Source organism: Cornus florida, unplaced genomic scaffold (genome assembly GCF_030987335.1).
Source record: "Cornus florida cultivar Cherokee Brave unplaced genomic scaffold, ASM3098733v1 CherokeeBrave_3.0.0_Hap2_Chr05, whole genome shotgun sequence".
Classification (NCBI taxonomy): domain Eukaryota; kingdom Viridiplantae; phylum Streptophyta; class Magnoliopsida; order Cornales; family Cornaceae; genus Cornus; species Cornus florida.
The window spans coordinates 80,406,220-80,423,106 of record NW_026775575.1 but is presented as its reverse complement, the minus strand read 5'-3'; the positions used below and the strand labels follow the sequence as shown (position 1 = coordinate 80,423,106).

The 16,887-nt window shown below is 33.9% G+C and overlaps 1 protein-coding gene across 1 annotated transcript; it reads right to left on the bottom strand.

Moving 5' to 3' along the window:
• Window positions 1–12,358: 12,358 nt before the first annotated feature.
• Window positions 12,359–15,338, bottom strand: LOC132307081 (heat shock cognate 70 kDa protein). The gene is made up of 2 exons (XM_059804742.1): window positions 15,010–15,338; window positions 12,359–14,307 (listed from the first exon to the last, which is right to left on the bottom strand). The coding sequence occupies exons 1-2, from the start codon at window positions 15,221–15,223 to the stop codon at window positions 12,572–12,574; spliced, it is 1,950 nt and encodes a 649-aa protein (XP_059660725.1). The 5' UTR covers window positions 15,224–15,338; the 3' UTR covers window positions 12,359–12,571.
• Between the last annotated feature and the right edge of the window lie 1,549 nt (window positions 15,339–16,887).

Below are 16,887 nucleotides of genomic sequence, written 5' to 3'. Positions count from 1 at the left end.
TATGCTCCTATGTTGTTAAATTGCATAAATGATGTGGTTTTTGCTAGAAATGTTCTAAGGTAGCTTAGGATGCTCCCTAAGTCTCACATTTGACATAGACGTTAGGTGGCATGACCATATGAATTGATTTATATCAACTTAATAAGTTTGTAAAACACTAGGTCTTTACATGCTCATCTCCTACGAGTAGCTTTATGTTACTCACCCACGTAGTGGGGACATTTTTCAGGTACGGGATTCAAGACTTGGGGCTTTGTATTTGCTTTGGGATGTCTTGTAGACTTGAAGCATTATTTCATGAAAATGTTAGCATGAAATGTTATTTGTAGCTTTATATGTCAAAATGTGTATATTTGATTCTAAACATGTAATGTGTACATAAGTACACTCTTTACAATGTATTTGACATGTATGAGATGAGGCCATAGGCCAATGACATCTAATTTGTATTCTATGCATTTTCACTTTCAATGTTTATTATGAAAAAAATAGAAAAATGACAAGTCATCGTCTCACCATGTTTACATCAAGTGTGGGAATTCCATTTTTATTCTTTCATAGGGCCTCATTAATTATGTACGAAGTGTGGCCAAGGGCTAAACGGTAATTTGAAACCATTTCATAATTTTGGATTTCAAAATTTTCATTTCATGTGCATTTTAGCCTTTTTGGTCTCGGGGGGTCGAATTTTGCATCCGGTCTTCTCGGGAGTCGCGGACCATTCCCGCGTGCTTAAAATCATTTATTACGCTTGCGTGCATATTCGTTTCAACCTAGAAATACATTTAGGATCAAATGCATACTTGGTGCAAAGTTGCATTTTTTAAAGTTTTTGCCATTTTCTGATCTAGGGGCATTCTAGGTATTTCACAGCGTGTTTTTTTCGTTTTCTTCCACGAAACTTGGTAGAAAACTCGATTTCGCCGGGGGGGGGGGGGGGGGGGGGGAGGGGTTCTTCTTCGTGTTTTTCCAGAAAATGTCATTAAGGGCCCCGTTTTTGCTCTCTGTTCTGGTAGATTTCAGAAAAGTCCCTGTAGCAGCTTTTAGGCACCCTTGACCTGATTTTTCTTGGGGTCATTCTCAGCATTACACATTACATTTTCTTTTGCGTAGTCGGGTAGAAAACTTGATTTTAGAGGGGGTTTCTTCTTTGTGTTTTTCCAAAAAAAATTCGTTTAAGGGTCCGTTTTTAGCCTCAGTTCTGGAAAATCAGAAATGATGCTTTCTATCAAAACACTATTCACTGCCCAGATTTGTAACCCGAAAAGTTGATTTTTATGAAACTTTGGAGCTTCATATCTTCTTCATCTAACTCCGAATCAAGTGATTCTTGAGTCTAGATTTATTAATTTTTTCTATCCAATGGTATGTACGGTTGCATTCAGTTCTTTCTGAAAAGACCATTTTACCCCTTGTCAAATACCCTTGCCGCACTGATTTGAAACCTAAAAGTTGATTTTTATGAAACTTTGGAGTTTCATATCTTCTTCATCCGGACTTCGAATCAAGTGATTCTTGAGTTTAGATTTATTAATTTTTCCTTGTCTATCCAATGGTACACACGGTTGCATCCAGTTTTTTCTAAAAAGACCATTCTAGCCCTGGTCAAGTACCCTTGCCGCACTGGTTTGAAATCCAAAAGTTTATTTTTATGAAATTTTAGAGCTTCATATCTTCTTTATCCGGACTCCGAATTAAGTGATTTTTGAGCCTAAATTTATTAATTTTTCCTTATCTATCCAATGGTATACTCAGTTGTATCCAGTTTTGTTTGAAAAGGCCATTTTACCCCTGGTCAAGTACCCTTCCCATTTTATAATCTTAGCTTCCGCACTTGATTCTTTTGAGTTCCGTGACTTCATGAAAGGTCACCTTGGCGTCTTAGAGATGCCGTGTATCTCTAAAGACTTGGCTTTTGTTATCGCTTCTGCATTCGGATCCATTATCGGGTCAAACTTCGGTTTATCACAGGACGCACTAATAATTTAGCCCAGTAGTCCTGAATATTTAACCGCGTTAGCTGAATTTTACAAAATTGATAAAGAACCTATAGGATTTACTAGCTTTAAAACAGACGTGCAGTCAACTAATATACACATTAGACAAAATAACTTTTTAATTCAATTATTACTCCAGTTATCTGATAAAGTTAATAAACTTGAAGAGAAATTAAAAGTAATACAAGAAAGTATTCCCAGAGAATCTTCAAAAGAATTATCTGAATTATCAGATAAAAAAAAAAAAAAAAAAAATTGTCAGTTAATAACCAGTCCTCTCCTACAACAGCCAAGCGTGTAAATTTATTACAACTTCAACCCCATAAGCAAATACCACAATGGCCATTATCCTTAGCAAAGCCAAAGAAATAATGAGAGTAGAAGATTTATATGACAATGAACATGATGCTAAAAAATATATAGAACAAGGAATGAAGAAGGTAAAAAATAAAATCAATCTTTATTCTAATAATATATTAGATTTTCAGAGCAAGATATATAATCATTTTAGCCAAAGAAAAATAAGTGCAGTTAATAATCGAGTTATTTTAGACCTTATAACACCCGAAGCATGCCAAGAACTAAATAATAATAATCTAGAACTTATGCATTTAGGCGTCATAATGATAGGATTAGTAGGATTAAACAGAGCAGAAACCGGAACTAGAGCACTTGCTTATATTTATGATGATCGATGGAATAACCATCAACAAGCTCAAATAACCAGCGCCGAAATAGACTTAGCCGATAATGCCGCAATAGTAGGATGTATTCCCAATTATACGATAACTACTAGAGAATTCAGTAAACATATTAAGGTAGCTATATCTACAAAAGGATATAATATGATAGGACAATTTGAAAATCTATTAGTTAATAATTTATTTATGGGAAAGGCAGTTAATCAGTATAACTTAAAATTTAAAGCCCAATTTAGTAAAATAGTTAAACCTTTTAGTAGCAAATATGTCCAGATGATAGAAGCCAGAAAAGTAAGTAGTATTAACTATGAGGGAACCAAATGGAAATTACCTAAACTTATTACTACACCTAAAAAGATTCCCGAAAATAATATGATATATGTTGCAAATAGCGGAGATGCAAGCATACGGTTTAGTAATTATAAAAGGCAAGACAATTTAGTTGATGATACTCAAGAAGATTTTTTAACTACACTAATAGAGATAGAATCTCCTGAAGAAATAAATGTCCTTTATGATAGATTAGAAGATGAAATTCTAGATAAAATAATGTACGATTTTGATAATTTAGAATTTGAAGAGTTACAAGACAAGTATCCAGAACCTAAATACCAACTTATCGAAAGTATTTATTTAGGACAAGGAAATAATGATGATATTAAAAAAAATATTCTAAGTGTCGAATTTGAATCCTTCTATACAGCATTAGAATTAAACACAGTAAAAGAAGAATTAAATGTAATAGAGCATAGAGAAGGGAAAGCACTAGAAGCATCAGAATCTCATTCAATCGACCAGGAAATGAGTGACCAAAGAAAGAATAACACCTCAGGAAGTAATACCTTAAGTGATGATTTTACTACTGGACAAAGATTAAATCCCTTACGCGAAACTTATGTAGAAAATAGAAATATACCAGCTATGTACACCTTAACACAATATCGTAGACAATATGACAATATACCAGCGCAATCATCAAGAACAATATTAGACATAACAAGATACGATCCCCAAGACTGGGCAAAAGTAATCGAAAACTGGGAACAAGATTGTATTAGGCAATCTATTCTGACCAATTTTGACAATAGAACTCAAGTTTTAACCTATTGTGAAACCTTATTAAGAGGAATCATTCATGACTGGTGGCAAGCTTATAAAGTAATTTATCCAAATGATTATGCCATCTTCGTGATAATTTTACTATTCAAGAATTTACAAGCCTCATTAAAAAGGTATTAATTGGTGAAGACAGATTATTAGATGACACCTTAATAAAACAAAACGAAACTTTACGTAATTTAGAATTACTACAGATTTGTGACTTTAGATACATAAAACCCTATACCAATAAGTTTTTTGAGTATTTTGCAGCCACTTGTAAAACAGGTGATAAAATATTACTTGATCGATATCTTCAGAAGTTACCCGGAAGCGTAGGAACTAAAATATGGGAAAAATGGTTAGAAAACCCTAGACGCGATACGCTAATTATAGGCGATAGAGTTAATCATGTTTATAACATGTTAAAAGCAGAATGTCGACAATGTAAAGAGTCTAAACAAATCAAAAAACAATTTTATTATACGTGTAGACAAATAGATTTTCCACCCCAGTACGGATGTATGCCTCAGAAAAATTACAATTATAAGCATAATAAACCTAAAAAATATAATCTGCGTAAAAGCAAAACCTACAAGAACTTTCGTAATAAAAAACCTTATGTCAAAACTAACCCTAGGCAATTCAGAAAAAGGCCTTGGTATAAAAAGCAAAGGATAAATAAAGATACGAAGGACAACAAAGACAAAGATAATAAGGTAAACACTTAACCCACAAAGGAAAGACATTGTAAATGTTTTATTTGTGGAGATTCAGAACACATTAGACCAAATTGCCCTCATCGATACAAACAAAACCCTATTAAAAGGATACAAGAAAAGATCAACATACTCGAAGATATTGAAGAACAGATAGAGAAATTATATGAATTAGAAAGCATTTATGACTCTGACGATGATAATGAAAGTATATATAGTATTGAGAGCTTCGATAGCAACTTTGATAATGATGAAGACTTTGAACAAGGACTTCATTCATTAGAAGATTTCGTTTATACTATAAGTAATCCATCATGTCAGTATAACGCAGTTAGTTTTCAATTTTCCTCTTATAATTGTAAACAGTGCAACATATCTATTAAAAAAGGTTATTACTGTGAAAACCATTGTAAAACTTTATTATGTCATAATTGCTACACAAAATATGAAGATAAGTAAGAAGATATTTTAGTTAAATCGATAAATTCAATATATAAACCATCTAGTCTAATTCAATTTCCAGTAACATTAGAATTTAGAGAAAAATTAGTTCAAACCTCAGCTATGTTTGATACGGGAGCATCTAAAAGTATAATTCAAAAACATTTAGTCCCAGACGAAGCCTTAGTAAAGTTAAATTATAATGTTAACATGAGCCAGTATAATAATGTGATACCCCTCGATTCTAGAGGCACGGGTGATCAAGTCTGAGTACAGAAAATAAGGGATATCAAACAATTAATATTTAAACAAGTACTGGAATACAAGATGAATTAAAAATAAATAGATAAGCTGAAAAGAAAACTAAATAATAATTAAAAATCCCATACTAAAGTTCTCCAATCCTCTGATACCAGTAAATAATTAAAACCACAACTCGGGAATCCATATTGTGGACCCCTAATAATATCCTAATTGAAATAACTGAACTGAAATAAAACTAATAATTAAACCATGAAGAAGAGTCCTACGTAGAGTCGGAAGAGTGAATGACTGTCTCTGCTTGGCACGAACAATCTCTAAGACTAGAACTGACGAACACCTGAAAAATAATGGTGGGTCAGGCCCACAAACAAGTTCTAATCTACTACATCCTAAACAGAGACCCGATACACGTACACATCCTAATTAATTCAACAATAACTAAATAGTCCATACGTAGATATATACACACTAAAGGAACCTCACTAGACTATAGAGTTGTCTCAACCTGAATAGTAGGCAACATGCAAAACGCACATATAGTGGGCATGAGTACCTAGACCTACCAGGGTACACAACTACACTATATCTAGCTACACATCCCTGGCAATATACGCACCCTAACCACTGATCCTGAAACTCAAGCTCATATCATGGCGTATAATTATATATATAAAATCCGTCCTATCCAACCATCAAAGTAAATTATCCAAATATTATTTTAATAATATGTCATCCAACTATTCCGTTGACCTGACACGAATAAGTAGGACTTAACAATATGGTTAATCCGTTCCCTTATTAAGAATAGGTAGGACTTAACTCTTAAGTTAATCCGCTCCTAATATGCCCCCATCCCATAATGGTGCATTAATCCATATCATAACCAAATAAAAGTTTCAAATCCAAGGATAATGTAAATAATTTTTACATATAATAAACCAAATTAGCATAATATAAATCTTATACACATCATTTGCATTTACTTGAGCAAAATATCAATTCTAAAATATCATGCATTTAATTTACATCACAAGAAATTAACATGCATATCAACTAAATTGTACATCTCCAAGTTCTGATTAAATTAATTTAAATCTAAACAATTGATTAAAATAATTTAATTCAATAATATATAATTAATTTATCCTTTCAAAATTAATTAAATTTCATACATAGCATGTAAACTTAAATCATGCATTCCAATTCTTAATGAATTTACTTACATTAATTAAATATTTAATATAGATTCATCAATCAAAAAATAACAAATATTAATTTAATACTCCAACCTTAGACAAATTTACAATAAAATATTAAAATATTTAATGCCTAATTATTTTATTTATACCCAATTGATTTATTTCTAACCAAAGCAGTATTATATATAGCCTCGTCCGGCGTGTATGCCTTATGCAAGGCATGACATTCCAAATTTATAGTTTAATCACGTGCACCCTTTATGAATACAGTAAGTGATAACAATGTCCAGTTTCACATTTATTTCTACAAATTGATTCCCCACCTCGTTCGGCGTGCATTCTTTACGGATAAAACTAAAATTTTATTTCATATACTTTTAGCATATAAACTGATTCATGTAAGTAATCATTCGCCTTGTTCGGCGTGCACCTTTTGTTTTGCAGACAATAAATCAACATGTATCCAAATTAATTCATGCTACAATTAATTCGTGTGTAAGAAAAATAACAAAAATAACTAAGTAAATAAATTAAATTAAAACCCCAAAGCCATCAACAGTGCTAAATTCGGTGGAAGAGAAGAATTAAATTTCATTATTAAAATATGAATTTAAATTGTCAAATTAATCAATGAAATTTGATTCAATTAATTTATTTAAAGAACCTATAATTAATCTAGCATGCATAGAGTACGAATCAAATGAGAAGAGAAGAATTAAAACTTGCCTTTAGGGATTTGATAAAAACCCTAACCTCCTTCTTCCTTTTTCTCTTCCTTCCTCTTCCTTCTTTCTCTCTCTAAAATATAATACGTGATATATTTTCTAACCTCTTTCACAACTCTATAGTTATATATTTATAGGCAACTAAAATAACCCTAATCATTTTTCCATTCCAAGACAAACTAAAATAAAATAAAATTTAAATATTAAAAAAATAACTTAAATATATATTACGTATAATCTATGTATACTCCTTTTTATATATAATATATAAATATATATCAGATTATTATTAAAGGACTTTCCTTATATATATATATATATTTATATTTATTTATTTATTAAATATACATATACATGGGTAATTATCCACACCCATTAAACCCCTTATCCAAGTAGTCCATATCAGTCCAATTGATTGGTCAATTACTACTATCCATATCAAATTTCTTAAAAATATAAAAATAAAATAAATAAAAATAAAACAATTAAATTTCTAAATAAATACACATCATCACATACAATTCAATTTAAACAAATAATTAAATTAACACATTTAAATAAATAATTAAATCAATTAAACAAGTAAACAATTAGCCAAAAAAAATCAACTAAATAATTAAATGCAATTAAAATAATTTTTAAAAAATACCGAGACTATCCTTTTAAAATCATGGGTATTACAAATAATGAAAAACTTTCAATAACTAATTGTGTTCAAAACATTCCTATATTAATTAATAATAAAATGTTCATTTTACCCCAGACTTACGTAGTTAATAATATCCCTAGCACCTATGATTTTATCTTAGGATTAAATTTTATAAACTCACTTACTGGAGGATTGATGTATACCCCTACAGGCTTACAATTTTTTAAGAAAAGAACCTTTATTTCATCTAAAAATCCTTTTATTCCTCAAAAAGATAAAGGAACCATTACATATGTTAATACTCTACCTATGACAGAAGAAACGACAAAAAATTTATTTGATGTATCCGAATTTTTAGAATACGTTTCTGAAGCCTTAATGTTTCTTAGTCATCTTGATGAACCAAAGATTTCCCTTAATAATAAAGCCATATTAAAAAACCCCAAACTAAACATAAATAATCTCATAAGATTAGCCGAAACTACAGAAATTTTAGGTGAAGACCCCCAGAAACACTGGTATAAAAATAAAATTGAAGCAAAATTAAATATAATAAATCATTTTATAACTATAAAGACACAAGATAATCCTCACACCTTAGACGATCAAAAAGAATTCCAAAGACAAATTAAAGAACTATTATTACTAAAAGTAATAAGAAAAAGTAATAGTAGACATAGGAGTCCAGCTTTTATGATTAGAAATCATGCCAAAATAAAAAGAGGAAAGGCTCGTATGGTTATAAATTATAAAAGATTAAATGATAATACGTATGATGATAGTTATAAAATCCCTAACAAAGATGTTTTAATAAATCGAATTCAAGATAGAAAATGGTTTTCTAAATTTGACTGTAAATCAGGATTTTGGCAAATTCGGATGGCCGATGAATCCATTAAATGGACAGTGTTCACATGTCCTAAAGGACATTATGAATGGTTTGTTATGCCTTTTGGATTAAAAAATGCACCCCAAAAGTTTCAGCGAAAAATGGATACTATATTTAATAAACACTCCAAATTCTGTTGTGTTTACATCGACGATATCTTAGTCTTTAGTCAAACTAAAGAAGAGCATAGAAAACATCTTGAAATTATATTCAATAAATTTATAACACAAGGACTCATTATAAGCAGTAAAAAGATGATATTAGAAAAGCAAGATATTGAATTCTTAGGTTTAGACATAACAGATGGAAAGATATAATTACAATCTCATATTGTTAAAAAGATTTTAGAATTTCCTAGATAAATTAGAAGAAGCCAAGGTGTTACAAGCATTTTTAGGATTATTAAACTATGGTCGTAATTTTATTCCCAAATTAGGACAATTAGTAAGACCTTTGTATTCAAAACTCGGAAAACATGGTCAAAAGTATTTCAATATCCAAGATATAGAATTAGTTAAGAAAATTAAAACTTTAGTCTCACAGTTAGAACCTTTACAGCTTCCACTTAAAAAATTTATAAAATTATTCAAACAGATGCATCAGCTCAAGGATGGGCAGGATTACTTCTTCAAAGACCGACAAAAGAATCTTCTCGAGATGAAGAACAAATTTGTCGCCATACTAGTGGAACTTTTAATAAAGCACAATCTATTTTATCCTCAACACATCTAGAAATTCTAGGAGTAACCAACTCTATTGAAAAATTTCAGATTTTCCTTAATAAAGAATTTCTTATACGAACAGATTGTGATAATATAGTTAAATTTGCAAATAAAGCAAAACAACAACGGATGTCTGCTAAGAGATGGATTCCTTCATTGACTGTATTACTGGAAGAGGCTTTAAACCAATATTTGAACATGTCAGAGGAAAAGATAATTATTTAGCAGATATTCTCTCTCGTTTACTTATTGATTGTTAAATTTTGCAGGAATGGAGATCACAAGCATCGATAGCTATAGCCTTATACCAAGCACTTCTAATCCTCTTTTAATTATCCCCAGCTCAACAGTTCCGCGCTAAATATAATCTTTTTCCTGACCAAAAACTTATTTTAGATAATATTTGGTTTTCCAGAAACAACCCCGATAGAACCCTCGTTAGAAATCTAAACACCTTAAGTGAATATTTTGTAATAACTAATACAGCATATCAGAATTTAGAAAAGGAGCACGAGATTCTTATATCTCATTATAAAAAGTTAAATTTAGCCTATCAAAGATCAACAGAAAACCCCACAAAACTAACTATTTCTGAACAGATAACTAATGAAGATGAAAATTTTCAGAAAGTTCAATTTTTGTAGGTACAAACCAAGTATGCTAAGCTTCTACCCCTCTTTTCCTCAACTTACAGAGAAATCCTAAGACAACAAGTTGAGCTCTTCCCTAATGATCTCAAAGACCTTATTCTTGAAGAGATTAAGTGTGATGGTCTCACAGAGTGGGTTGATATCCAAAACTACCTCAAAAATAATAGTCCACCCAAAGGAACCCGATATAACTACTTTTTCCTACGATTTATACAAACAGGCACCCAGATACCTATGTCCGTTATCTTGTTAGATGTAGATCCTATTTTCTTTATTCCTTTTGAAATAACTAGAAAAACCCTTTTCTCTACCAAAACAACCATTTGTTATTTAAGCAAGCTATTAAAACTAGGAATGATCTACGTGTCACAATACCCAAAGATACGCCCTTAGACTATCTTAATTCTCTGTGTAATTTTCCCAACCGTCTAAACCAAGCCATCGCCTTTGAATAAAAAATAACCCAGAGTTTTATGCCAGAAAGTCCAATTCTCCTTCAAATCCACAGTACTCTCCCAGAATGGGTAAAAGATGGAGTGATAATTTTGGGACAGCATCAAGTTTACATTCATTCTGATCCAACTGAAGTCAAGATTCTAATACGACATGTTGATTTCGCAAATAACTTTCGTGTTGAAATTGACCCCACTACCTTTAACCATTTGGTGTACTATAAAGCTTATCGACAAATTAACAAAAGCTACAATCCTGGTTTCAGACTCTACGATCATAATATCAATATGGAAATTTTTGTTAATGCAAGAATTCCTCATGTCATTAAGTCTCCTCCAGAGATTGAAATATCCCCGGAAGTTGAAGAAATAATAAATGAGGAAAAGATGCTGTTAGAACAGCTTGAACTGGCCTACAGAAACGAAGAAACTAGCTCACCAGACAGCACTGATGAATATCTGGCTCGCATGCACAGAGGAGATATCTCACCAACTAGCCCAACCGACAGAAATTTGGATAATATGCACGAATTTTGAGCAAAAGCAGATTCTCTACAGTAAAGATAAAGGCAACTTCAGCATCCAAGAAAAAAGTCGATCCTCAATAGTGTACAGACAAAAGCAGATCCACCGAAAGCATATTTCCAACAGGAAAAGTTGATGTAATTCTCCAAAAAGACGACATCAATAGTTCAGCAATAATTCATGTCATCTTATCTCTAAAGCATCTTAAATCTCCACCATCCGTGCAGCATCTTCAAGCTCAACCGACGATTCATGCCTCTCTTCTGCTATAAAAAGAAGCCTCTCTGCTCACGAAAGGAGCATCTTTAGAAGCCATTAAGTCTCGAACCATCAAGCATCCAACCTTCAGTTTCCAGTGTGTTTTCTTTTGTGATTTCCTTCAGTATATTTCCTTTGTAACATATAGTGTGAGAGTGTATCCATGTATAAACAGAGTGTATCTATGTATATATTTTCCATGAAATAAATCATCCAATTTGCTCTTGTTCAACAATTTCCTTTTCTTTATTTAGTATTTTCAGTACTTTCGGGCAAAAGACTTCTGTCGACAAAAAGATCAAAAATATAGATTTTATTTAGCCAGACAGTGTAGATCCTAGAATTTTCATGTACTCCAACCAGTACAAGCAGCCTTAGTTTGATTTAGCAATTTCTTCTGTGAGTTGACTCAAACTGTTGACTTGTTGGCCCGTTCTTTGTCAGTGTTCATGCGTTTCTACATGACGAGCGTTATCGGGTTCGGTAGTCATTTCTGTGATTCAATTGTTAAATTGATTCTATGTTATTTTGTATGCTTCTATTTGGTCGGATCCGTCTCAATTTTGGTATCAGAGCTATACTGTTTCGTTAAATTAAATTTATATATGCGATCTTTTGTAAAGAAGTCTATAAGTCTTTATTAAGTTTTCTGTAATTTTATTTCATGATCTAAGACTTTTGTTCTATTAACATATTACTTTGAGTCATTTTAATAATATAAGTTCTTTTGTGATATAAAAGCATAAAGTGAAATTCATTTTAGAAAAATATTTCTTTTGTGATATAAAAGCATAAAGTGAAGTTCATTTTAGAAAAACATTCTCTAAGTCGATTCTTTTAGAAAAAATTAAGACTTTATTTCCATTTTAGAGGAACATTGAGGCCTTAAGCCCAAGTAATTATCCCTTTTAAACCTTTTTCTGAAATGGAACAATACTGCATAGTTCATTACAAATTTTCACACCATCTCAGAAAAGTATGCGACATTTTTTTGTCATATTCGCATTCACATGCACCACATACTACTTGGTTTGGTTTACTGAAGATCATAATAAAGAGGCAAAGCAGGGAACTCAATTCACATAATAATAATATATAAAAAAAACTAGAAATTCATTCACAGGTAAAAAAAAACATGACATCGAAAAGAAAAGTCTTTAAACTAAGAAACTAAACCACACACTGTTAACTTGCAAAGCATTCCCATATCATAACCCCAACAGAAGAAGCATCACAACCATTGCCTAATATAGTTCAGACTTTGTAGACTCCAACCAGTAGCTTAATCTACTTCTTCAATCTTGGGTCCAGCACCACCGCTTCCACCACCAGCAGAAGGACCATCCTCATCCATGGCTCCACCCATATCACCGCCAGAGCCGTACATCTTGGCAATGATCGGATTGCAGATGCTCTCCAGCTCCTTCATCTTGTCCTCGAATTCATCCGCCTCTGCGAGCTGGTTCCCATCTAGCCACTGTATTGCCGCCTCAATGGCATCCTCAATCTTCTTCTTGTCAGTCGGAGGGAGCTTGGCGCTGATCTTCTCATCCTTGATGGTGTTCCTCATGTTGTAAGCGTAATTCTCCAACGCATTCTTGGCCTCCACCTTCTTCTTGTGCTCTTCGTCCTCGGACTTGTACTTCTCAGCTTCCTGCACCATCTTTTCAATCTCCTCCTTGGAAAGCCGACCCTTGTCGTTGGTGATGGTGATTTTGTTTTTCTGTCCGGTTGTTTTGTCCTCGGCGGAGACATTCAGAATACCATTGGCATCAATGTCGAAACAGACATTGATTTGAGGAACACCCCTTGGAGCAGGAGGAATACCAGAGAGCTCAAACTTGCCCAACAAATTGTTGTCCCTGGTTCTTGTTCTCTCACCCTCGTAGACCTGAATTAGCACACCGGGCTGATTATCAGAGTATGTCGAGAACACTTGCTCCTTCTTGGTGGGGATGGTTGTGTTCCTAGGAATCAACACAGTCATAACTCCTCCAGCAGTCTCCAAACCTAAGGACAGGGGAGTGACATCCAACAATAACAAGTCCTGCACCTTCTCATTGCCTTCCCCACTCAAAATCGCGGCCTGGACGGCAGCACCATATGCAACAGCCTCATCAGGATTAATGCTCTTGCAGAGCTCCTTCCCATTGAAGAAGTCCTGCAACAATTGCTGAACTTTGGGGATCCTAGTTGACCCGCCAACAAGAACCACATCATCAACACTACTCTTGTCCATTTTCGCATCCCTCAAACACTTCTCCACTGGCTCCATACACTTTCTGAATAAATCCATGTTAAGCTCCTCAAACCTAGCCCGAGTAATTGTGGTGTAGAAATCAATACCCTCGTACAAAGAATCAATTTCAATTGTAGTTTGGGCAGTAGACGAGAGAGTCCTCTTCGCCCTTTCACACGCAGTCCTCAACCTCCTCAGAGCTCTTGGGTTTCCACTAATATCCTTCTTGTGCTTCCTCTTGAACTCTTGAACAAAATGGTTCACCATTCTGTTGTCAAAGTCCTCACCGCCCAAATGGGTGTCACCAGCTGTGGCTTTAACCTCGAAAATGCCCTCTTCAATGGTGAGAAGAGAAACATCGAACGTTCCACCACCAAGATCAAATATAAGCACATTCTTCTCACCAGCACTGCTAGCCTTTTTGTCAAGCCCATATGCAATAGCCGCGGCGGTGGGCTCATTGATGATTCGCAAGACATTGAGGCCTGCAATCACCCCGGCATCCTTTGTTGCCTGCCTCTGAGAGTCATTGAAGTAGGCAGGGACAGTGACAACTGCATTTTTGATGGTTGAGCCAAGATAGGCCTCTGCAATCTCCCTCATCTTGATGAGCACCATTGAAGAGATTTCTTCAGCAGCAAATTGCTTCTCCTCACCCTTGTAGGTGACAACAATCATTGGCTTGTCGCCTGGACCAGGTATGACCTTGAAAGGCCACAACTTCATGTCACTCTGCACAGAGGGGTCGCTAAATCTCCTTCCTATTAAACGCTTAGCATCTGCGAATCAACGAATTGACAAACCCAATAAGATTATGAACCCCAAATGTCAATGGCACGTTAACAAAATAAATTGAGTTTTAAAGACAATTTGAAGGTTTTTAGAATTAAAAAAATAAAATTTAAGTAGACTCAAATTTAGAGCTTGGATTGTAAGAAATAAAAATAGTAAAAACAGAATAAAAACGACAGCTTGAGGATAAAATTAGTTCAATTTTATATATATATATATATTGAAAAAATTAGTTCAATTACATATAAATAGAAAAGTTGTTAGAATTCTATGACTTACTTTTCTTTAATTCTATTTCCAAAACAAGAATGTCATATTACCAAAGATTTGAATTGGTTTTCTAAAGTGACCCAATTTCTAATTTAGAGAGTGGGGTTTTATTTTCATGAGCAACCATAGAAAATAATAATAAAACAAAATTTGCCAACAACAACTAGATCGATCAACAAATTTAACAGCTAGTAAGTTTATCCCCCAAAAAAAAAAAAAAAAATCCTGTAACTTTCCCTTTCTATACGAATATATAGATGTTTAAAGTAACAACACACATGCATATAAACACATATATACACCTAAGAATCAAGTGCTATTATGCTACGAACACAACACTCGAGTGAGAACTCAAATATATACTGGATAATAATAATAATAATAAAAATAAAAAAAAAGATTGAAGCCTGAGGACTTACCAAAAACAGTGTTAGTAGGGTTCATGGCGACCTGATTCTTGGCAGCATCACCGATCAAACGCTCTGTGTCTGTGAAGGCAACGTAAGACGGCGTCGTCCTGTTGCCCTGATCGTTGGCAATGATCTCAACGCGATCATGTTGCCAAACGCCCACACACGAGTATGTCGTTCCGAGATCAATCCCGATTGCAGGTCCTTCCCCTTTTCCGGCCATCTTTCTCGAGAACCGATCAGAAAAATCGAATCAAAATACTGAAAAAACAACGAAATAGCGAGCTAGAGAGAGAAAAATCGCAAGGAAACGAGTATTGAAAAAGTAATCTGATCGGAAGAGAGCGTGCAGTGGTAGTTTATATAAGGAAAAGCTATATTTCGAGAAGGTTCTCATAGTGGATTCCTGACCGTCAGATCAATTAATTTGGACGGTTAGAGATAACTTTCTATATATTGTTTAATTTCCCGCCACAGTCTCTGTTTTTTTCACTATCTAGCTGGTTCCAGAAAATTCGAGTGACGTCTTTGTGTTGACACGTCATGCTAGCGGAGGGAGATCTTGGCCGTTCGATCTCCTATGAGTGGTCCAGCTGTTGATATTCTTTAACGGTTGCAATAAACTCGTGTCCGGGTTGGATTTTATGAGTCATGTCAATACGACCCAGAACCCTCTACGTGGGACTAATCCATTAGCAGATTATTTAAAAATCATACGTAATGAGTATGATTTCATATTAGACAGATATATTTTATTATTATTATTTTTATTTTTTCCTTGTCAAACATTACAAACATTACAAAACAAAACAAGAGTACAGAAAACATTCATTGCAACCACTAGGATGTGATCCAAATACTATAACATACACCAAGCATGGTAGTTTTTAAGGTACGAATTGAAAACTTATCAAGGTCGTAGTCAATTGTCGCATCGTTTGCAAACTGCACCCCCTGAAATGTCATTGTCCATACTCCTGGACACCAATATAGCACCATTCCCCTTTAGGATATATCCAAACTTGGGAAAGCGATAAACCACCAACCCCCACAACTTCCGCATAATGGACATTATCAATAAATATCCAAGATGAGGGATGGATGATCAATGCTATCAAAAAAGGAGCCCATAAAAACCCTCAAAGAGAGAGGCTCTCCAAGTCGTCCATATCAACCAAAAAGTTGTTATACCACACCACATTTGGAACTTTAATGTTGTGCTTGAGCCATTCTGTGCTCTTTCTGCTCATGCCTTACCACATAAAAATGCACTAGGCCCAGGGCATTGATAAAAACGTTAATACCCCATAAATGAAGACCCTTCAGGTTGCAGCCCAATTGCAATTGGTACATTCACCATCATGTCCGCCTTAGCAAGAAGGCTTCAAGACCCACCCATGGTCCAATTTCTATGGCCACCCAGAAAGCCACAACTCGAACTACGCCATGGGGATTAAAATATGGTATACTTTCATATGAAGAGGAACATAGGAAAACAATCATAGAAAAAAGACAACAAAATAGTAGAGATAGAGGATTAAAACCAAAAGAAAAACAAAGAAAACAGTAACAATACCGGGATCAAAAGGAAAGATTGGCGAATAAGGAGCATCAAGCAGCCCACCATTCAAAATCGCCGATGAGACGAGCAGTAACTCACATGGTACCTTTCTTCCAAACAAGTTACATGATATTCTGCCTCGAGTAAGGATGAGAGCCATCCATAGAACACACCACTATGGATGAAAATCTAACTCGGATGAAAACAAAGAACCTCTACGGGGAAAGGAATTGAAATCTCTGATAAACGCTGATAAATAGAGAACCGATTTGTAGGACATGGATTGAAGGAAATTGGGAAATCTAATGGCAATTCGGTGTTGCTCT